Source organism: Engystomops pustulosus, chromosome 11 (assembly GCF_040894005.1).
Source record: "Engystomops pustulosus chromosome 11, aEngPut4.maternal, whole genome shotgun sequence".
Taxonomy (NCBI): Eukaryota; Metazoa; Chordata; class Amphibia; order Anura; family Leptodactylidae; genus Engystomops; species Engystomops pustulosus.
In genome coordinates, this window is record NC_092421.1 from 75,328,519 (window position 1) to 75,352,918 (window position 24,400).

Genomic DNA, 24,400 nt, shown 5'->3' on the forward strand with positions numbered 1-24,400 from the left:
ATCCTGATGGTGGTATAGATACAGTGGGGATACAGGCTGATTGCAGTTCCAGGTGATTTTCCATGTTTGTTATCATCACCCTTAGGTGCCGTGTACAGTTTTCCATCTCCTGGCTCCGTGCTTCCTGGGGGCGCTGGTATTCCATACTTCAGCCTGGTGCATCGGCTGCAGAGCACTCGGTGCGATATGTGCAGTATTACTTTATTATTATTACCGCCCTGTGATATGTGTGTCTCATCTCCTGTTCTCTGTTCGTAGAAATGATGAAGTGGATGCTGCCAGAGCCGAACTTAACAAGGCTATTAACACGTAAGTAAGACCCCCACATCCATCCCTTGTGTGTACAGTGATGGACTCCGTATGTCTCCGACCAGTATCACCTGCACTGGTTTGAGGTTGTTATGTCACTGATATAAGGGTTACCATAATCCACTGCAGCCTTAGGTCCTTTTCACACAAACGTTTACGGCAGCCGTGAGCTAGCTGTACAAATGGCAGTTAGCATGTGGCCGCCATATAGAAGTGCATCGTGCTCTGGCACAATACGATGAGCACACCATGCATCACCATCTTTCTGCTAGAAAAAATGTCTTTTGCCATACGTACAGGGTGGCTGCACAACTCCCTTCGGAGAGGAGAGGGGTGAACAGCACTACCCCCCCCCCCCCTTTTTCCAGCCGGCCGCATACAAAGTCCACTATACTTTCGTGTGCAAAAGATCTTACATACTCTAGTGCAGCCTTAGTTAGTGACATAGATAACCCACCTCAGCCGTGCATACTACACCACAGCCATACATGCTCCACCACAGTTGTACATACACCACTGCAGCCTAAGTGAGTGACATATATACCCTGCGGCCGAACCTTCTCCACCGCGGGCCGAACCTTCTCCACCGCGGGCCGAACCTTCTCCACCGCGGGCCGAACCTTCTCCACCGCGGGCCAAACCTTCTCCACCACGGGCCGAACCTTCTCCACCGCGGGCCGAACCTTCTCCACCGCGGGCCGAACCTTCTCCACCGCGGGCCGAACCTTCTCCACCGCGGGCCGAACCTTCTCCACCGCGGGCCGAACCTTCTCCACCGCGGGCCGAACCCTCTCCCCCGCGGGCCGAACCCTCTCCCCCGCGGGCCGAACCCTCTCCCCCGCGGGCCGAACCCTCTCCCCCGCGGGCCGAACCCTCTCCCCCGCGGGCCGAACCCTCTCCCCCGCGGGCCGAACCCTCTCCCCCGCGGGCCGAACCCTCTCCCCCGCGGGCCGAACCCTCTCCCCCGCGGGCCGAACCCTCTCCCCCGCAGCCTTAGTGAGGTGGCATACACACCCCACCGTAGGCTTGCACTCCCCACCGTAGGCTTGCACTCCCCACCGTAGGCTTGCATACTCCACCACAGCCTTAGTGAGTGACATACATACTCTACCATACTTGTACATACTCCACCGCAGCCATAACTCCATATATTCAACAGGACGATACTTGAACATACAATTTAAAACTTTCTCTTTACTTCCAAAACTTCGTAAAATACAATATACATCAATGTTTAATCTCCATACTCCAAATTCCATAAGTTCTTAGCACTTGAAAACTTATCTCAGTCCATTTTTGTGGGGAAGTAACTCTTTAAGTGTCCATCATGCGATGCGGAGAAGTCTCCTGGCATGGAAACAGTGTGTTTAGTCAAGCCGGCTTAACTAATCCAGCAATAACCAGCAGTAACCCAGCAATACTTTAGGGGGTGTGGACTCCTGGCATACAGCGGGTGTAGCGGACTCCTGCCGGGCGCATAGCGTGCTCCTGCTATAGAGGGGGTGTAGCGTGCTCCACATATACAGTGGGTGTAGGGCACTCCAGGTATACAGGGGGTGTATACCGTGGTTGTTGGCTGACTCCTGGTATAGAGGGGGTGTAGAGGACTCCTGGTACTCAGGGGGTGTAGTGGATTCCTGGTATACAGGGGGTGTAGTGGATTCCTGGTATATAGGGGGTGTAGCGGACTCCTGTAGGGCGTATAGCCTGCTCCCCGTATACAGCGAGTGTAGTGGACTCCTGGTATACAGTGGGTGTAGGTGACTCCAGGTATGCAGTGGGTGTAGGTGACTCCAGGTATACAGTGGGTGTAGGTGACTCCAGGTATACAGGGGGTGTAGGTGACTCCAGGTATACAGGGGGTGTAGGTGACTCCAGGTATACAGGGGGTGTAGGTGACTCCAGGTATACAGGGGGTGTAGCTGACTGCAGGTATACAGAGTGTGTAGGTGACTCCAGGTATACAGGGGGTGTAGCAGGCTCCAGGTATACAGGGGGTGTAGCGGACTCCCGGAATACAGGGGGTGTAGCAAGCTTCCCGTATACAGGGGGTGTAGCGGGCTTCCCGTATACAGGGGGTGTAGCGAGGCTTCCCGTATACAGAGGGTGTAGCAAGGCTTCCCGTATACAGGGGGTGTAGCGAGGCTTCCGGTATACAGGGTGTGTAGCAGGGCTCCTCGTATACAGGGGGTGTAGAGGACTCCTGGTATACAGGGGATGTAGTGGGCTTCTGGTATACAGGGGGTGTAGCGGGCGTCTAGTATACAGGGCGTGTAGAGGACTCCTGGTATACAGGTGTTGTAGCTGGCTTCCTGTATACAGGAGGTGTAGAGGACTCCTGGTATACAGGGTTTGTAGCAGGCTTCCTATATACAGGAGGTGTAGTGGGCTTCTGGTATATAGGGAGTGTAGAGGACTCCTGGTATACAGGGGTTGTAGCAGGCTTCCTATATACAGGGGGTGTAGAGGACGCCTGGTATACAGGGGTTGTAGCAGGCTTCCTATATACAGGAGGTGTAGTGGGCTACTGGTATACAGGAGGTGTAGAGGACTCCTGGTATACAGGGGTTGTAGCAGGCTTCCTGTATACAGGGGTTGTAGAGGACACCTGGTATACAGGGGTTGTAGCAGGCTTCCTGTATACAGGGGTTGTAGAGGACACCTGGTATACAGGGGGTGTAGTGGGCTTCCGGTATACAGGGGTTGTAGCGGCTGGGCTGGGGCGCGGCCTCCTCTTGCCTCAAACACTTGTAACATTCTGACAATTTGTCTGTGCGACCCTCTGTAGACCCTAATAATCGTCCTCTACTCGATGCTGCGGTACTACATTAAAGGCGGTACATTCCTGAGTCACCTGCCTCCAGTTATAACTAATTTATTATGGAACATATCATAAACTGCTCCTGACATGGCGGCCTCTGCTCACACATAAATCTGTTTCCACGTGTTTACTTAACTTGAACTGAAGTTCAAGAAAGGACCTCCAGTGCGGGGAGGGGGCAGCTTAACCCCTGGGGTTACCCCCCAGAGCAGGTACCACATGCCACATGTTGGGAGCCATCACCTGGGGTCAGGTGCCAATGTGCTGTCACTCTCTGGTAACAGTCTCTTCATTGTGTTGGTATAGATCCTCTACCCTCATCATCTTAGATGGTAGGGAGTTTGATGATGTCACTGCTGCACATCTGATGTCATATATCTACAGTATATAACAATGCCAAACCATGGCGTGAGGATCACAGAGAATTGTAGATCAAGTGTTCCCCCCAACACCACATGACAATGTCCCCCACAGCAATAAATGCAGAATGTGACCTCCTGTGGATATCTTCCCAGGTAGGTGATGACCGTTTTTTTGGTGTGAATAGGGGACAGTTAGGTGGTGACAGGGAATGTGGTTTGAGTATGGGGACAGGTAGGTGGTGACCAGGTATGTGTGAGTAGGGGGATAGGTAGGTGATGACCAGGTATGGTAGGTGGTGACCAGGTATGTGTGAGTAGGGGGACAGGTAGGTGGTGACTAGGTATGTGGTGTGAGTATGGGGACAGGTAGGTGGTTATCGGGTATGTGGCGTTAATAGTGGACAGGTAGATGGTGACAGGTATGTGGTTTGAGTAGGGGGACTGGTACATGGAGACCGGGTATGTGTGAGTAGGGGATAGGTAGGTGGTGACCAGGTATGTGGTGTGAGTAGGGGACAGGTAGGTGGTTATCGGGTATGTGGTGTTAACAGCGGGCAGGTAGTTGGTGACTGATATGTGGTGTGAGTAGGGGACAGGTACATGGAGACTGGGTATGTGGTGGTAGTAGCGGGGCAAGTAGGTGGTGACCAGGTAGAGTAGGGTGACAGGTAGGTGGTGACCAGGTATGTGGTGAGCGTAGGGGGATAGGTAGGTGGTGAACAGGTATGTGTTGTGCGTAGGGGGACAGGTAGGTGGTGACCAGGTATGTGGTGAGCGTAGGGGGACAGGTAGGTGGTGACCAGGTAGGTGGTGTAAGTAGGAGGACAGGTAGGTTGTAACCAGGTAGGTGGTGTGAGTAGGGGGACAGGAAGGTCGGTTCCCCTTCATCCTTCTTATTACCTGTTTTTATTCTTCCCCTTTCAGGTTGTCAGTGAGGGATGAGGAGCTGCAGCAGCTGCGGGAGAAGCTTTGTAACTTGGAGAAGATGAAGGAGACATTGCAGGACTCAGTCTCTGCGCTCCAACTAATGACTGAGGAGAAGGAGAGACGCTGCAGAGAGTGAGTTGAACTGCAGAGCAGCATCTGGTGGAGAACCATTCAGGATCTGTGCCGAGCTGGGTGTCGTCTGTGTCTAGTCATATGCAGGGACATTGCACCACCTCTGACCTCATTAAAACATCTGTTCTCAGGAAATATTTTGGAGCGTTTGAGTGAGGTTACTAGTGATCCCATGATGGCGATGTACAAGGTATATGGCGAGTTAGTGAGGGTCCACCGGTCTACCTCCTACAATGTCAGTTACCACTCGCCACCAATACATCGCTCACCCAGCTTTCTCACAACCTGTTAGCAGTGTATGCCCGCAGGTTAGGACCTCACTGGCTGCCATCTCCACCACAATCCTCCATTATTGTCACCAGGTTAGAAGGGGACCTCCGCCTCCATGTGACGCAGCTGGAGAGGGAGAGACAGAATCACAGGCAAGATGTTCAAGACCTTGAGGAACGACTGAAGGCTTCCGACGTAAAGATGACAGCAATGACGCAGCTCACCCAGGACTATAGAGCCCTCCAGACAGGTGGGTGCACACAGTGTAACAATCCCCACTTCCAGGCTCCATCACTTATTATGTCTTTATGTATTTTGTCTTCTAGTTTTTCAGTCTCCACTGCCCAAAAAGAAGCAGAACATGTTGTCAGTTGCTTGGCGGGTTCCCCAGGACAGGATTGCGCCCACCCTGGTCAGTCAGCGTCACAAATAATCACCTCAGGGCTATAGCTCTCATCATCCACATGGAATTGTAACAGAACATGTTCCTTATCTTCTAGACATATGTGCCCACCTACCTGCAAGCAACAGCGCACATGTATAAGCAGCTGCTGTTGGTGCAGAACAGCGTACTGGATGGTGAGGAGGTCATAGGATCTTACCGTAGGGAGACCTTCCCTCCAGTACGCCCCCTACAGTCAGATGACCACTGACTGCCCCTGATGACATCCCCAGCACCTACCTGTCAGGAAACCTCCCATAAGCCAGTGTAACAGGGCTATCCTCTTCCAGAGTGCTCTGGCGCCTCCGCTATGGGGTTTGTCTGATACAGAACAGAAAGCTTCAGGCTTCGATTATTATTGCTTCTATGACCTTTACCGAACTCGTTTCCTTTGGTTATTAAATACATTGTTCAGATAAGTACAACAATTAAAAAAATACATAGAAGTAAAACATATTAGCGAAATTACTAACCAGGCAATAATTAGACACAATAAATATTGTCAAATGTGGCTGCGGGAAAGTTCAAAGATCTATATATAGGGAAAGAGCATGGTTGTGGCAGGGGAGAGAGGGTTGGGTGGGCTTTGGTAGAGAAGGGGATATGGGAAGGGGAATATGGGGGTAAGACATTCTCAGTGGTATCCTGATGCTAGTACGGAGATAACTGTATGGAAGAACTAGTTAAGGCTTGGTGAAAAAATTACTGCTTCTCCCTGCAGATTATGATCAGTATCTGGAGAACAGCTTCAGCGCCTCACACCAGGACCAGCCATATCCACCAGCAGAGAAAGAGGTACAACCCTGATATATCCACTCCCAGGAGTCACATAGGCGCTCTGCCCGCTCTGTGACTACACACTCCATACACAGCGAGCTGCCATGTCCTGTGTGTCCTGACACCTTTCTATCATAGCCAGCAGTGGTCAGGGGTCAGCATGGGCGCTCTGCCCGCTCTGTGACTACACCCCCCATACACAGCGAGCTGCCATGTCCTGTGTGTCCTGACACCTTTCTATCATAGCCAGCAGTGGTCAGGGGTCAGCATGGGCGCTCTGCCCGCTCTGTGACTACACCCCCCATACACAGCGAGCTGCCATGTCCTGTGTGTCCTGACACCTTTCTATCATAGCCAGCAGGGGTCAGCATGGGAGCTCTGACCCCTCTGTGACTAAACCCCCAATACATAGTGAGGTCAGAGGTTGGGTTTTTCTCTTATATGATGGTAAAGTATTATGATATATATTTGTTATAATGAGCAGGCCACTGCTATGCTTTTAGGTGCAGGTGACATTTCTGGGCAGGCTTGCTGAGATCTCTGAAGAGCTGACGCTCCTAGAGCAGCAGAGAGAAGCCTTGGAGCAGAGCAGTCAGGTAGGTGACTATGTGTGATGTCTGGGGGCAGCACTATTATACCAAGTTCTTCCATAGTTAACAGCAGTGGTCAGCATAGGCGCTCTGACCCCTCTGTGACTACACCCCCCATACACAGCGAGCTGCCATGTCCTGTGTGTCCTGACACCTTTCTATCATAGCCAGCAGTGGTCAGCGGTCAGCATGGGCACTCTGACCTCTCTGTGACTACACCCCCATACACAGCGAGCTGCCATGTCCTGTGTGTCCTGACACCTTTCTATCATAGTCAGCAGGGGTCAGCATGGGCGCTCTGACCCCTCTGTGACTACACCCCCCATACACAGCGAGCTGCCATGTCCTGTGTGTCCTGACACCTTTCTATCATGGCCAGCAGTGGTCAGGGGTCAGCATGGGCGCTCTGACCGCTCTGTGACTACATCCCCCATACACAGGGGGGCTGCCATGTCCTGTGTGTCCTGACACCTTTCTATCATAGCCAGCAGTGGTCAGGGGTCAGCATGGGCGCTCTGACCTCTCTGTGACTGCACCCCCATACACAGCGAGCTGCCATGTCCTGTGTGTGCTGACACCTTTCTATCATGGCCAGCAGTGGTCAGGGGTCAGCATGGGCGCTCTGAGCTCCCTGTGACTACACCCCCTATACACAGCGAGCTGCCTTGTCCTGTGTGTCCTGACACCTTTCTATCATAGCCAGCAGTGGTCAGGGGTCAGCATGGGTGCTCTGACCCCTCTGTGATTACACCCCCCATATACAGTGAGCTGCCATGTCCTGTGTCCTGACACCTTTCTATCATAGACAGGACCCTGTCCTTTATGTTGTAATAGAGCAGGATGTAATGTCTCTACAGCGCCACCTATATGATAAGTGTTGGTAAGCTGAAGGTAAGTTTATAGAAGCCTGGCCCCTGCACAGATATGAGAGTATCTGTCTGAGCCCTGAAGCTTATTGCTTGCTGTTAAAAGCCTTGGATCAGACCTAGTGACTTGTACGTATCCCAGATCATGGTGTAAAATAGACTTTAGGCCAATTTGGCATTGCAGGGGTTACAGCTGTCTCACGGCAGCAGCGTCTCTGCTGACACATGAGGAGTCGAAGCAGCTGTGTCGCTACTTTGTATTCAGCCCCCTGTGAGTGCAGATTACACCTTGCAGGTTCGGGGCGCAGGGGAATTGACTGTACACAGTAACTGCTGCTTCCAGGACAAGTCCAGGCTGGTGCGCCGCAGAGACTCCACACTAGAACAGATTGATGAGAAATCAGTTATTCACAACATCCGTGCCCCCCCAGAGACGCTGCGCCCGAGCCTGCACCCCTCCGCAGCTGCTAAGGAGCTTTTAGAGTCCATTGAGGTGTTAAATCTGTCAGTAATTGCCATGTGCACCATATACAGATGCAGTATCATTAACTCTTTGTGTGCTGTTACCTGATGGTACCGCCCCTGCTGGCTTTCAGTAACCTCCCTGGATGATACTGGATGTGTCACCTGCAGCCACTGGAGAGAGGCTGTGTATGGCATTGAAAGGGTGCATCAACATGTTGCAGTTAAAGGGGGTTTGGAAATTTGTGCATTTAAGGTGTTAAATCTTGCATTTGCATCTTTTTTTTTTTTTATAAATCAGGAGTAAAACTAAAATGTCTTGGGCGCAAAACAAAATGTACAAAATAGAAAATAATTTTACATATCCCCACCCATCTTGGTGTGATGTGAGAATATGGTTATGTTCCAAGGTGCACACAAAGAGACATAAAGCTGTTTCATGATGGGATGTGATTAATGGGATGCACCTGTGTGACGTCACATGACCAGGCATATAATGAGCTGTGCACCTATGTGCATCCCCATGACCGGGGATATAATTTAATCTAAAATGGGAACACCATTTTTTTTATTGCAGGTTCAGATTCCCCAGGAAAATTGCATTGATTTGATCTCAGTCTTTTTCAACCTTGACGACAGATGGCGCTGTAATTGCCAAAAATCCAAATGTATGCAAAAATGTTGTTAAAGGAGATATTTCGATAAATACACATCAGATCCAAAATCTCAAAATGGACATATTCAGTATTTTTCTAAAATCCCTCCACTGTTACCAAATTCGAGATTTTACTATCCAGCATTCAATATTTCCAAACTCTGTAGGCGACCAAGCTAATCCCCATCTTCAGAGGGGAGGAGACTTAAATTACTCAACTCTCTGATGTGTGAGAGGTGGGGACTAACATTACACCAGCCCGATATATTTGAGAGGCGGGAACTTATATTACACCAGCCCCCAAATATAACAGAAAACTACTGCATACCTGTCATTATTCCAAGGTCACACTGAATGAAGTTTCTACATAAAAATTTATACGGGGTGAAAATACAGGGACAACTTTAGTATAATTGAATAGATTTTTATGAACCATTTTTTTTTTCTATCCGATGAACCCATTTATTTTTACCCATTTTTTTTCCGGCCATTACAGCACCATCTATCAATGAAAATTACTTGAATCATTGATTGTATCAATGTGATTTTTCCTGGGTGAATCTGAATCAATAAAAAAATGGGGGTTCCCATTTTAGATTTTAAAGTTCTGATCTCCAATACTGCTGATCTAGAGGCACACCTGAAGCGCACTGCTTCTTTTGTGTAACACTATGGCGAAGTCTAATTATGAATTTGCACAAGTCTGGTTCATCCTTGGGTGCAATACCCAGAAACCTGAAGGTGTTTTGTTCATCTTTACAAACATTGTGGAAGAATCCAGAACATAAGGGTAATGGTACCAAATACTGAAATGTATGGAAACTTATGACTTTGCAGAAAGTAATAAAAATGCCTGAAAAATTCTCTCTCTCATTATTTTGACATTTGGTAAATATAAATAATTTTGGTTCCTGACCTAATGCGGGAAAAGTTTGTATTGATTTCATGTCAGAAAAACATCACGTGTCTTATTATATAGGGGATGGAAACCTCTGGTAACCATCATAAATGGGGAGAAAGGGTTAAGGTGCGGAGCTTGGTGGCGGATTAGTGGAGCTGGGATGAGGTCATGGAATTAAGATTTTGTAGATCAGAAAGGCCCTTACTCTGTCTGAATGGCAGAACCTGGACACCTGCTGGAAGAGACCCGTCACATGGAGAGCGCGGCAATTATAGAACATGATAAAACTATTCAGCGCTTCACACCAGAAGGTTGTCACACACTCGTCTCCTCCCCATCCAGAGAGTGAGACAGGCTGATAATACTGTGTTCCCACACTCAGGAGAGTGTTTGTCCTCCATGCGGCCTCTCTGAGGGATTAGCGCTGTTTACTCTATGGTCAGCTACATTATCTGCTGGAGAGCTTCGGGCTCCTGGTTGTAACTTTGCACTCAGGCTTCTGGTCTGGACTCTGCATTGTGAAACACGTTGTGCTCCAGCATTCTGGTCCTGATTCTTTGCTCTTATACATTGACCTGCCCCTAGTCCTTAATTCTGATTGATACACCATGTGATGTGGGGTTCTAGGTCTTTGACAGTCTGATTCAATTTCATCTTTTTTCTAAAGTTCCAATGGTTTTTATTCTGGTTCTGTTTTGTCATGTGTCCCAAGCTCTCGCTCTTTGCACATTGGTTCTGTTTGTTTCTTTTGTTGCCACTATTCCGAGTCACGTTCTGTTTCTCCTTTAGTTCCTGCTCTTAACCCCTTAACGACTTGGCCTTTTTTAGTTTTTTCACTTCCATTTTTCACACCCCACCTTCAAAAATCTATAACTTTTTTATTTTTCCACATAAAGAGCTCTGTGATGGCTTATTTTGTGCGTAACAAATTGCACTTCGTAGTGACGGTATTTAATATTCCATGGCGCGTACTGGGAAGCGGGAAAAAAATTCCAAATGCAGTGAAAATGGTGAAAAAACACATTTGCGACGTTTTCTTGTGGGCTTGGATTTTACAGCTTTCACTGTGTGCCCCAAATGACAGGTCTACTTTATTCTTTGGGTTGCTACGATCACAGGGATACCACATTTGTACAGGTTTTATAATGTTTTCATACATTTAAAAAAATTAAAACCTCCTGTACAAAAAATTTTTTTTTGATTTTGCCATCTTCTGGCGCTAATAACTTTTTCATACTTTGGTGTACGGTGTAAAAAAACTTTTTTTTTACTTTAACTATTTTTCAGACTCCCTAGGGTACTTTAACCCTAGGTTGTCTGATCGATCCTACCATATACTGCCATACTGCAATATGGCAGTATATGGGGATTTTACTCCTCATTCATTACAATGTGCTGATAGCACATTGTAATGAATGGGTTAAAACGAGACCGCTTCGGGCCTTCATGAGGCCCGATGCTGTCATGGCAACGGATCACCGCTCCCCGTGACGTCATCGGGGAGCGAAGATCCGCGCCAAGATGGCGGCGCCCATGCGGCGCCATCTCTTTGAAGCCTCCGGCAGCATTGCCGGTGGCGATCGCGGTGATAGCACCCGCGATCGGTGCTAGCACCGATCGCGGGTGTTACCGGTAAGCCTTTGCTGCAATATGCAGCAAAGACTTATCGGCTATGGAGAGGGCTTGGCCCGCGAGCCCTCTCCATGCACCGGGACCCGGCGTCGGGAAGGGGTTAAAGGAAATCTACCATCAGTCTTAAAAGATCCCTTCTGTGCCACAGCTTCACTATTTGGTACACTGGGGCAGATTTATCAAGCTGAAAGTCAGATTGGTTGTCATGGGCAACTAAGAACAATCACAGCTACCCTTCATATTCATGAGCACTGGTAAAATGAAAGCTGAGCTGTAATTGGTTGCCACGGGCAAGACTAAGAATATTCTGACTTTTAGACAGTTTGATAAATCTGCCTTACTGTCTCCCTCTCACGCTTGCTCTCTCAGCACTTCAACCTCCCTCTGCATGATGTAATCTCAGTACAACAGAGGAAGCTTCAGCACATGGTGGGAGGGGCTCCTGCAGAGTGTAACAGCCTGTGAAGCTACAGCGTGAAATGCCTTTGGTATCCGCTCTCTTAGCCCTACAGGCTTATTTGTATAATTTTACAAGTTGATTTTAGAAGGACGGAGGCCATGGATAACAAATATAAGATGGTTACCACAGTCACAGTGCCTGGACTTATGATGTAGGTGTCCCTGATTTATCATGATGGATTTGGATGGTAGATTTCCTTTAACATGCTTGATTATGTTTTGTCTTGTATTTCTGCTCCTTACAATCTGGTTCTGCTTTGTGGTGTGCCCTATGGTGGTACCAGACCACAGAAAGTCCAACCCTCTTTGCGGCGGCTCTGGTGAAAACCGGGTACCACTTATGCTCCGGTTCCTGTTGTCGGCTTATGTCAACGTCCGCGGTGGTCCAGAGGATCCACTACCCCGTATCCTGACAGTGGTTTTACTTTACTGCTCTTTACAGCCTGCTTCTGTTTTGCCTACTGTCTTATTTTCCTCCACTCTACTTGCTGTGGAGGTTTTTACCATTTTGTGTCTTTGACAGAATCATTTATCACTGTCTCCGCCCTTTTGATCTCTTGCTCCTCTCTTACTTTGGTGAAGCTTTAATATGTTTTTGTTTCCTTAAAGTTCATTCTCCTCCAGATCATTTGAGAATTCCAAATTCCATTAAAATGTAACAACTTGATAATGTATTCACATCCTTTAACAACATAATACCAATGCAACCCTCACCTATAAATCATCCTTCCTTGGTCAAGAGATTATGTATGTGTGTATGTATGTATTGTGCTCCCCCTAGTGGAGGCTGTATAATGCGTATGTAGTGAGCTCACCCTAGTGGTGACTGTATAATCTGCATGTAATGAGCTCCCCCTAGTGGTGGCTGTATATTCTGTATGTAGTGAGCTCCCCCTAGTGGTGGTGTATAATCCGTGTGTAGTGAGCTCCCCCTAGTGGTGGTGTATAATCTGCATGTAATGAGCTCCCCCTAGTGGTGGCTATATAATCTGTATGTAGTGATCTCCCCCTAGTGGTGGCTGTGTAATCTATATGTAGTGAGATCCACCTGGTGATGTCTGTATAATCTGTATGTAGTGAGCTCCCCCTAGTGATGACTGTATAAAATGTATGTACTGAGCTCCCCCTAGTGGTGTCTGTATAATCTGTATGTATTGTGCTCCCCCTAGTGGTGACTGTATAATCTGTATGTAGTGAGCTCTTAGTGGTGACTGTATAATCTGCAATATGTCCGGGGCAGGCGACAACATCCGATCTGACCATTAGCTCCCCCTAGTGTTGGCTGTATAATCTGTATGTGAGGAGCTCCCCCTAGTGGTGGTGTATAATCTGCATGTAGTGAGCTCCCCCTAGCGATGGTGTATAATCTGTATATAGTGAGCGCCCCCTAGTGGTGGCTGTGTAATCTGTATGTAGTGAGCTCCCCCTAGTGGTGGTGTATAATCTGTATGTAGTGAGCTCCCCCTAGTGGTGGCTGTGTAATCTGTATGTAGTGAGCTCCCCCTAGTGGTGGTTTATAATCTGTATGTAGTGAGCTTCCCATAGTGGTGATGTATAATCTGTATGTTATGAGCTCCCCCTAGTGGTGGTGTATAATCTGGATGTAGTGTGCTCCCCCTAGTGGTGGCTGTATAATCTGTATATAGTGAGCTCCCCTAGTGGTGGTGTATAATCTGCATGTATTGAGCTCCCCATAGTGATGGCTGTATAATCTGTATATAGTGAGCTCCCCCTAGTGGTGGTGTATAATCTGTATGTAGTGAGCTCCCCCTAGTGATGGCTGTATAATCTGTATGTAGTGAGTTCCCCCTAGTGGTGGTGTATAATCTATATGTGTGGAGCTCCCCCTAGTGGTGGCTGTATAATCTGTATGTCTGTTATGGTAAACCTATGGCACGGGTGCCAGAGGTGGCACTCAGAGCCCTTTTTGAGGGCACCCAGGCCATCCCAGGAGATGACTCCAGGTATCTTTCTGCAGTCCCAGACAGCACAGGGCTTGCTGTGCACATAGATATTTTAAAGTGACAGCTCTATCTGGGACTACTGAAGGTGTGGACAGATCTGGATTTTCATTGTAGGTCCTGCTCCAGCCCTGACAATTCTTCCTGTTTATGGGACCCTAAGGGAAGCTACTATGATCATCCAAATTTCTTCTATTTTCTGCTTTATTGGTGTCCTCAGGGTGCTGATATGAATGAAAGCTGTGACAGAGAAGGGAGTATAAATCACACATTACATTTAAGAGTTGGCACTTTGCAATAAATAAGTGGGTCTTGGTTGTAGTTTGGGCACCATCAGTTCGTGTATGTAGTGATATCCCCTCTAGTGGTGGTGTACAATCTGTATGTAGTGAGCTCCCCCTAGTGGTGGTGTATAATCTGTATGTAGTGATATCCCCTCTAGTGGTGGTGTATAATGTGTATGTAGTGATATCCCCTCTAGTGGTGGTGTATAATCTGTATGTAGTGAGCTCCCCCTAGTGGTGGTGTATAATCTCTATGTAGTGAGCTCCCCCTAGTGGTGGTGTATAATCTGTATGTAGTGAGCTCCCCCTAGTGGTGGTGTATAATCTGTATGTAGTGCTCTCCTCCTAGTGGTGGTGTATAATCTGTATGTAGTGAGCTCCCCCTAGTGGTGGTGTATAATCTGTATTGTAGTGATCTCCTCCTAGTGGTGGCTGTATAATCTGTATGTAGTGAGCTCCCCCTAGTGCTGGTGTATAATCTGTATGTAGTGAGCTACCCCTAGTGGTGGTGTATAATCTGTATGTAGTGATATCCCCTCTAGTGGTGGTGTATAATGTGTATGTAGTGAGCTCCCCCTAGTGGTGGTGTATAATCTCTATGTAGTGAGCTCCCCCTAGTGGTGGTGTATAATCTGTATGTAGTGAGCTCCCCCTAGTGGTGGTGTATAATCTGTATGTAGTGATCTCCTCCTAGTGGTGGTGTATAATCTGTATGTAGTGAGCTCCCCCTAGTGGTGGTGTATAATCTGTATTGTAGTGATCTCCTCCTAGTGGTGGTGTATAATCTGTATGTAGTGATATCCCCTCTAGTGGTGGTGTATAATGTGTATGTAGTGAGCTCCCCCTAGTGGTGGTGTATAATCTCTGTGTAGTGAGCTCCCCCTAGTGGTGGTGTATAATCTGTATGTAGTGAGCTCCCCCTAGTGGTGGTGTATAATCTGTATGTAGTGATCTCCTCCTAGTGGTGGTGTATAATCTGTATGTAGTGAGCTCCCCCTAGTGGTGGTGTATAATCTGTATTGTAGTGAGCTCCTCCTAGTGGTGGCTGTGTAGTCTGTATGTAGTGAGCTCCCCCTAGTGCTGGTGTATAATCTGTATGTAGTGAGCTCCCCCTAGTGGTGGTGTATAATCTGTATGTAGTGAGCTCCCCCTAGTGGTGGTGTATAATCTGTATGTAGTGAGCTCCCCCTAGTGGTGGTGTATAATGTGTATGTAGTGAGCTCCTCCTAGTGGTGGTGTATAATGTGTATGTAGTGAGCTCCCCCTAGTGGTGGTGTATAATCTGTATGTAGTGACCTCCCCCTAGTGGTGGCTGTGTAGTCTGTATGTAGTGATCTCCCCCTAGTAGTGGATGTATAATCTGTATGTAATGAGCTGCTCCTTGTGGTGGCTGTATAATCTGTATGTAGTGAGCTCCCCCCTAGCGGTGGCTGTATAATCTGTATGTAGTGAGCTCCCCCTAGTGCTGGTGTATAATCTGTATGTAGTGAGCTCCTCCTAGTGGTGGAGTATAATCTGTATGTAGTGAGCTCCCCCTAGCGGTGGCTGTATAATCTGTATGTAGTGAGCTCCCCCCTAGCGGTGGCTGTATAATCTGTATGTAGTGAGCTCCCCCTAGTGGTGGTGTATAATCTGTATGTAGTGAGCTCCCCCTAGTGCTGGTGTATAATCTGTATGTACTGAGCTCCTCCTAGTGGTGGAGTATAATCTGTATGTAGTGAGCTCCCCCTAGCGGTGGCTGTATAATCTGTATGTAGTGAGCTCCCCCTAGTGTTGTCTGTATAATCTGTATGTAGTGACCTCCCCTTAGTGGTGGCTGTGTAGTCTGTATGTAGTGAGCTCCTCCTAGTAGTGGATGTATAATCTGTATGTAATGAGCTGCTCCTTGTGGTGACTGTATAATATGTATGTAGTGAGCTCCCCCTAGTGGTGGTGTATAATGTGTATGTAGTGAGCTCCCCCTACTGGTGGTGTATAATGTGTATGTAGTGATCTCCCCCTAGTGGTGGCTGTATGATCTGTATGTAGTGATCTCCCCCTAGTGGTGGTGTATAATCTGTATGTAGTGAGCTCCCTCTAGTGGTGGTGTATAATCTGTATGTAGTGAGCTCCCCCTAGTGGTGGTGTATAATCTGTATGTAGTGAGCTCCCCCTAGTGGTGGTGTATAATCTGTATGTAGTGAGCTCCCCCTAGTGGTGGTGTATAATGTGTATGTAGTGAGCTCCTCCTAGTGGTGGTGTATAATGTGTATGTAGTGAGCTCCCCCTAGTGGTGGTGTATAATCTGTATGTAGTGACCTCCCCCTAGTGGTGGCTGTGTAGTCTGTATGTAGTGATCTCCCCCTAGTAGTGGATGTATAATCTGTATGTAATGAGCTGCTCCTTGTGGTGGCTGTATAATCTGTATGTAGTGAGCTCCCCCCTAGCGGTGGCTGTATAATCTGTATGTAGTGAGCTCCCCCTAGTGCTGGTGTATAATCTGTATGTAGTGAGCTCCTCCTAGTGGTGGAGTATAATCTGTATGTAGTGAGCTCCCCCTAGCGGTGGCTGTATAATCTGTATGTAGTGAGCTCCCCCCTAGCGGTGGCTGTATAATCTGTATGTAGTGAGCTCCCCCTAGTGGTGGTGTATAATCTGTATGTAGTGAGCTCCCCCTAGTGGTGGAGTATAATCTGTATGTAGTGAGCTCCCCCTAGCGGTGGCTGTATAATCTGTATGTAGTGAGCTCCCCCTAGTGTTGTCTGTATAATCTGTATGTAGTGACCTCCCCTTAGTGGTGGCTGTGTAGTCTGTATGTAGTGAGCTCCTCCTAGTAGTGGATGTATAATCTGTATGTAATGAGCTGCTCCTTGTGGTGACTGTATAATATGTATGTAGTGAGCTCCCCCTAGTGGTGGTGTATAATGTGTATGTAGTGAGCTCCCCCTACTGGTGGTGTATAATGTGTATGTAGTGATCTCCCCCTAGTGGTGGCTGTATAATCTGTATGTAGTGATCTCCCCCTAGTGGTGGTGTATAATCTGTATGTAGTGAGCTCCCCCTAGTGGTGGTGTATAATCTGTATGTAGTGAGCTCCCCCTAGTGGTGGTGTATAATCTGTATGTAGTGAGCTCCCTCTAGTGGTGGTGTATAATCTGTATGTAATGAGCTCCCTCTAGTTTGGATTGTATGATCTGTATGTAGTGAGCTCCCTCTAGTGGTGGTGTATAATCTGTATGCAGTGATCTCCCCCTAGTGGTGGCTGCAGGGAGCCAGATCCTAGTTTGCACACATGTGTCTGTGTTGATTATTTGGAGCGGTGTATTAGTTTATATTCAGTGCTGGAAATCGGATACTTCTCCATAAACTCCGAGGTGATGTTTGGGTGGTGGGGGTGTATGGGGCGGTATATGAGGGATTCCATTCATTGTGTTGGGATTAGGCGGGTGATGCAGGTGATTCGCGGCCTGGGCGTCGTCACTTCAGATTCTCTATTGCTTTTATTTATGGGGAACGACTCTAAATATATTTTGGTAGAAATTGTGGTTTTGATTAGTAATTCAAAGCTGAAGAAGCTGTAAGGAAAAAGCACGTATGGGATCAAGGTAAAAGCCTGCAGAGAACACAGGGAGAGGACGCGGGCGGCACGGGTGCCTTTAACTCTTCTCCTCCCACCCAGCCACATGCCCTGCCCTGACAGCAGCATGCAGACCCCTGCTCCAGCCAGCAAGGGGTTACTCCAGCAAACTCAAAGCAGATGTCCAAAATTAAAACGCATAAATTACTCCCATAAATTCCCGTGATGAAAATCCATCATTTAGGACTGAAGCAGGTTGGAAGGGGTTACATATTTGGGTACTTAACGTTATTAAACAAAGTGTCAAGTGAAGCCCCCCGCTCCGAGTTCTGGGGGCTTTGATCTGCTGCAGACGTGATTGAACTACTTGTATTTTTGGCCCTGGTAAAGGAGAGACCCCTGCGCTGCTCCCCGGCTGTTGATGTTTGTGTAAGGGCTGATCTGGGATTGGGTGCTTGTGCATGGAGAGGGGCTGATTTGGTGGGAAAGGCTGATCTGTTTGGAGGGGGGTCATCTGTGATGGTCTCACTGTTAAGGGGTCAGAGTGACTGACTTGGGATTGGGGGAACTGATCTGGGATCGGGCGCAGGATTTGAGATGGGGCGGCGGATCTGGGGCCGGCCGGCTGATCTGGGATAGGGAGGCTGATCTGGAGTCGGGCGGCTGATCTGGAGTCGGGCGGCTGATCTGGAGTCGGGCGGCTGATCTGGAGTCGGGCGGCTGATCTGGAGTCGGGCGGCTGATCTGGAGTCGGGCGGCTGATCTGGAGTCGGGCGGCTGATCTGGAGTCGGGCGGCTGATCTGGAGTCGGGCGGCTGATCTGGAGTCGGGCGGCTGATCTGGAGTCGGGCGGCTGATCTGGAGTCGGGCGGCTGATCTGGAGTCGGGCGGCTGATCTGGAGTCGGGCGGCTGATCTGGAGTCGGGCGGCTGATCTGGGATAGGGCGGCTGATCTGGGATAGGGCGGCTGATCTGGGATAGGGCGGCTGATCTGGGATAGGGCGGCTGATCTGGGATAGGGCGGCTGATCTGGGATAGGGCGGCTGATCTGGGATATGGCGGCTGATCTGGGATAGGGCGGCTGATCTGGGATAGGGCGGCTGATCTGGGATAGGGAGGCTGATCGGGTTGGGGGGGGTCTAATCTGTAAAGAGGGGAGGTGTCCCGTGGATTGAGGGAAGAATTTCTTGGATGGGGAGGCTGATCTAGAAAAGAAGTGGCTGTTTAGTGGTGTTGGGCCTGAAGGGTCCAGTCCTGGTTGGGGATAATGTTGCTGACCCCTTCCAGGTTCTGGGAGAGTGTGTTACACATGGTGGTGCGCTGGCTCTGTTGGCGGACATGTTGGTGTGTCCTGTGGTGGGCAGCGGACATGAGGCTGGCGGGTCAGGGTCTGTGCTGTGCCTGCGGGGTAGTGTCGGCACAGTGTGTATGCAGGCTTACCTCATTAGCCCGCAGATCAGCAGCACTTCCGCTCCCGCTGCGGTTCAGCACCTTCTCAGTTGGAAGTAATTTTATGAGGTCACTTAAGAAACGTGTAACCTCTGCGAGGCCGGGGGTCGCCATAACTAGAAGCAGGTGAGGGCTCTAGTGTTTGTTCACCTGCCGGCGCAGGTTGGAGCTGGATTTATCTCATTTATCTCGTAACGCCCTGCGGGAAGGTTCCCAGGCCGCTTTAATGCACCACATGTGCCCCTACTCTGGACTAACGGATCTCTCCCAGGCTCTAAAGAGGTGAACCAGGAGGTCCAGGATAAACATGGTTCTAGGCCTCACTATAATGGCAGCTATGCACATCTGTGTAGGTCCACATGTCAGAATGTACTGAAGCTGCTACAAACACTGAGGTTCATTTATTATACTATGGCACTAACTGCCCCAGTGAGTGATGGTCCAATGGATGTATCAGGAGACTCCCAGTGAGCGGCGGGGCAGTTATAGGCTGCCCCTGGATAGATACAAGCTATAACTTGTGCTCAGACGTGGGTCAGTTCTGTTACACCCATAGAAAGTCAATTCCACCCCAAAAGAGGAGGAGATTAGACCAAAGCTCTCGTCAATAGAGAAACCTAATAGATCCCACCAACGAAAAGACACATCTGGTCTTGATCAAAGAACAGATTTAATGTGGAGATTTATCAGGGGTTATATGGCAGGTTTTCTGGTGTACAAGCCTGAAATAATCGCAGTTCCTTGCGCGTGACCAGGAACAGCAATTATTAGGTCTTTCAGATTGAGATTATAAAAATAACTGTAACATGAGGAGTGAAGAATGTTATAAAGGTGCCCCTAATGCCCATATCTTGGCATTAGACTATGCAAAAGCCCAGGGCTGATACACAGCCTGAACTGTACACCCCATTTAAAAAAAAAACTATTAGGTGAATTGCAAAGATGGTGGTCATTGCCTCTTTCATTATTAGGCGGGGTCCACGTCTATTATCTCCCATATAATTCCTACAATAACATATAGAACATACGGATATTAAATTATCAGCAGTTACAAAATTGAAACGCCTGTCAATTTCCGTTACCAATCAATAAGGGAGGAGTAAATGTTCCACACTTATGGGGATACAATCTATATGTGTTTGTATGTATATGTGGGTGGAGGATAAGTATATACGTTTTGTTATTTTTAAAGGAGGCCGCTGCTGGGTCATGTTATTAGTGAGGGGAGGCCGCTGCTGGGACATGTTATTAGTGAGGGGAGGCCGCTGCTGGACATGTTATTATTGAGGGGAGGCTGCTGCTGGGACATGTTATCAGTGAAGGGAGGCCGCTGCTGAGACATGTTATTAGTGAGGGGAGGCCGCTGCTGGACATGTTATTAGGGGAGGCCGCTGACACTGGGGGACGTTGCATTGAAGTGAACATATGGCCATGCTAACCCTCCATTCCGATATGGTGCTGTTTTGGCGACTTCGTCCTTTGTGGCCATCACCTCTTACTACAAACTTTGCCTTCGAGCCATGTCGGGTTTAGGACATAGTCATCACCCCCCAGATCTTCAACGGACCCTCCTTGTCAGTCTCCACATTGTAGAAAGCCAACACTTTGGTTTGCCTGCAGCTGGGGCAGGGGGATGGCCCACGTAATCCCGTCTAGGAGCGTTATCGTAGAGCATTAGTGAAAGGTGAGCTCCATGACCTGTGGCTGGGGCGTTCTTCCTATTGTAAACAGGGGCGAGGTGGAGGGCTGTGCACAAAAGACGTGACGCGGGTTGAAGACAATACAATGGAACTTGATTCACTCTGTGAGATGTAAGTGACCGATGCCTCTCCATTCTGGGAATACCCAAGCAGTACATCACACTGCATTGAAGAGGCCAATTATTTAAAATTTCTAGCTGCACCTTAATGTCATTCTAGCTGCCTCCTCCTCCCAGGAAAAGTGCTGCTCGCGTCCACTCATCTCTATCTATACCATACCTATACCATCTTCTAACACAGTGACAGTAAACACTTTTTTTTTTTTTTTAATTATAAATTCTTTATTTAATTTTTTAATTAAAGTACCTGCCCCAGCCCATATTTGTCAGGGGAACTGCTCTTGTCATTAGCCCCATTTTTCAGCCCTCTTGCTTTTATAACCCCTATATTGAAGTCATTTTTGGTAGGTGTAATTCAGACACGATGGGGCAGATTTACTTACCCGGTCCATTCGCGATCCAGCGGCGCGTTCTCTGCGGTGGAATCGGATCTTCCGGCGATTCACTAAGGTAGTTCCTCCGACGTTATCTCATAGTGCTGCCATATAGTGCAGTTATCTCATAGTGCTGCCATATAGTGCAGTTATCTCATAGTGCTGCCATGTAGTGCAGTTATCTCATAGTGCTGCCATGTAGTGCAGTTATCTCATAGTGCTGCTGTATAGTGCAGTTATCTCATAGTGCTGCCATGTAGTGCAGTTATCTCATAGTGCTGCCATATAGTGCAGTTATCTCATAGTGCTGCTGTATAGTGCAGTTATTTCATAGTGCTGCCATGTAGTGCAGTTATCTCATAGTGCTGCCATATAGTGCAGTTATCTCATAGTGTTGCCATGTAGTGCAGTTATCTCATAGTGCTGCTGTATAGTGCAGTTATTTCATAGTGCTGCCATGTAGTGCAGGGTTATCTCATAGTGCTGCCATGTAGTGCAGTTATCTTATAGTGCTGCCATGTAGTGCAGGGTTATCTCATAGTGCTGCTGTATAGTGCAGTTATCTCATAGTGCTGCCATGTAGTGCAGTTATCTTATAGTGCTGCCATGTAGTGCAGGGTTATCTCATAGTGCTGCTGTATAGTGCAGTTATTTCATAGTGCTGCCATGTAGTGCAGTTATCTCATAGTGCTGCCATATAGTGCAGGCTGTCTCATAGTGCTGCCATATAGTGCAGTTATCTTATAGTGCTGCTGTATAGTGCAGTTATCTCATAGTGCTGCCATGTAGTGCAGTTATCTCATAGTGCTGCTGTATAGTGCAGTTATTTCATAGTGCTGCCATATAGTGCAGTTATCTCATAGTGCTGCCATGTAGTGCAATTATCTTATAGTGCTGCCATGTAGTGCAGGCTGTCTCATAGTGCTGCCGTATAGTGCAGTTATCTCATAGTGCTGCCATGTAGTGCAGTTATCTCATAGTGCTGCCATGTAGCCATATTCTGTATAGATTTCCTCCATTCTTTACACTGCAGGATGCCATGAATGTTATGTGATAGGTTTCCACGTCGTGGCCACTAAGGATTAGCACTGAGCGTGGGGACACATGCGTGGGGGGGGGGGGGTGTAATATACTCTGGGGTAGGGCCTATCAGGCTATATACACTGGGGCAGGGGCTGGCAGGCTATATACACTGGGGCAGGGGCTGGCAGGCTATATACTGGGGAGGCTGTGACCAATGCATTTCCCACCCCCGGCTTATACTCGAGTCAATAGATTTTCCCATTTTTTTTGGTAAAATTAGGGGCCTCGGCTTATACTCGGGTCGGCTTATACTCGAGTATATACGGTAAGTGAGAATAACTAGTGAGATCTGGCGAGAAACTTTTGACATGTAGTACTGGGCTGTCTTATAGTGCTGCCATGTAGTGCAGTTATCTTATAGTGCTGCCATGTAGTGCAGTTATCTTATAGTGCTGCCATGTAGTGCAGTTATCTCACAGTGCTGCCATGTAGTGCAGTTATCTCATAGTGCTGCCATGTAGTGCAGTTATCTCATAGTGCTGCCATGTAGTGCAGGATTATCTCATAGTGCTGCCATGTAGTGCAGTTATCTCATAGTGCTGCCATGTAGTGCAGTTATCTCATAGTGCTTCCATGTAGTGCAGTTATTTCATAGTGCTGCCATGTAGTGCAGGATTATCTCATAGTGCTGCCATGTAGTGCAGTTATCTCATAGTGCTGCCATGTAGTGCAGTTATCTCATAGTGCTGCCATGTAGCCATATTCTGTATAGATTTCCTCCATTCTTTACACTGCAGGATGCCATGAATGTTATGTGATAGGTTTCCACGTCGTGGCCAATAACGATTAGCACTGAGCGTGGGGACACATGCGTGTGTGGGGGGGGGGGGTAATATACTCTGGGGTAGGGCCTATCAGGCTATATACACTGGGGCAGGGGCTGGCAGGCTATATACACTGGGGCAGGGGCTGGCAGGCTATATACTGGGGAGGCTGTGACCAATGCATTTCCCACCCCCGGCTTATACTCGAGTCAATAGATTTTCCCATTTTTTTTTTTGGTAAAATTAGGGGCCTCGGCTTATACTCGGGTCGGCTTATACTCGAGTATATACGGTAAGTGAGAATAACTAGTGAGATCTGGCGAGAAACTTTTGACATGTAGTACTGGGCTGTCTTATAGTGCTGCCATGTAGTGCAGTTATCTTATAGTGCTGCCATGTAGTGCAGTTATCTTATAGTGCTGCCATGTAGTGCAGTTATCTCACAGTGCTGCCATGTAGTGCAGTTATCTCATAGTGCTGCCATGTAGTGCAGTTATCTCATAGTGCTGCCATGTAGTGCAGGATTATCTCATAGTGCTGCCATGTAGTGCAGTTATCTCATAGTGCTGCCATGTAGTGCAGTTATCTCATAGTGCTTCCATGTAGTGCAGTTATTTCATAGTGCTGCCATGTAGTGCAGGATTATCTCATAGTGCTGCCATGTAGTGCAGTTATCTCATAGTGCTGCCATGTAGTGCAGTTATCTCATAGTGCTGCCATGTAGTGCAGTTATCTCATAGTGCTGCCATGTAGTGCAGTTATCTCATAGTGCTGCCATGTAGTGCAGTTATCTCATAGTGCTGCCATGTAGTGCAGTTATCTCATAGTGCTGCCATGTAGTGCAGTTATCTCATAGTGCTGCCATATAGTGCAGTTATCTCATAGTGCTGCCATGTAGTGCAGTTATCTCATAGTGCTGCCATGTAGTGCAGTTATCTCATAGTGCTGCCATATAGTGCAGTTATCTCATAGTGCTGCCATATAGTGCAGTTATCTCATAGTGCTGCCATGTAGTGCAGTTATCTCATAGTGCTGCTGTATAGTGCAGTTATTTCATAGTGCTGCCATGTAGTGCAGGGTTATCTCATAGTGCTGCTGTATAGTGCAGTTATCTCATAGTGCTGCCATGTAGTGCAGTTATCTTATAGTGCTGCCATGTAGTGCAGTTATCTTATAGTGCTGCCATGTAGTGCAGGGTTATCTCATAGTGCTGCTGTATAGTGCAGTTATTTCATAGTGCTGCCATATAGTGCAGGCTGTCTCATAGTGCTGCCATATAGTGCAGTTATCTCATAGTGCTGCCATGTAGTGCAGTTATCTCATAGTGCTGCCATGTAGTGCAGTTATTTCATAGTGCTGCCATGTAGTGCAGTTATCTCATAGTGCTGCCATGTAGTGCAGTTATCTCATAGTGCTGCCATGTAGTGCAGTTATCTCATAGTGCTGCTGTATAGTGCAGTTATTTCATAGTGCTGCCATGTAGTGCAGTTATCTCATAGTGCTGC

The 24,400-nt window shown here is 48.0% G+C and overlaps 1 protein-coding gene across 1 annotated transcript in view; it reads left to right on the top strand.

Annotated features, from left to right (window-relative positions):
- The window catches only part of LOC140105529 (uncharacterized), an 89,711-nt gene that overhangs the window by 11,474 nt on the left and 53,837 nt on the right, over window positions 1-24,400 (top strand). Inside the window, exons 4-11 of the mRNA XM_072129481.1 lie at window positions 86-179; window positions 259-309; window positions 4,417-4,551; window positions 4,914-5,071; window positions 5,148-5,233; window positions 5,322-5,400; window positions 5,985-6,058; window positions 6,544-6,636. Coding sequence (XP_071985582.1) covers window positions 86-179; window positions 259-309; window positions 4,417-4,551; window positions 4,914-5,071; window positions 5,148-5,233; window positions 5,322-5,400; window positions 5,985-6,058; window positions 6,544-6,636 — 770 coding nt within the window. The remainder of the gene's footprint in view (window positions 1-85; window positions 180-258; window positions 310-4,416; window positions 4,552-4,913; window positions 5,072-5,147; window positions 5,234-5,321; window positions 5,401-5,984; window positions 6,059-6,543; window positions 6,637-24,400) is intronic.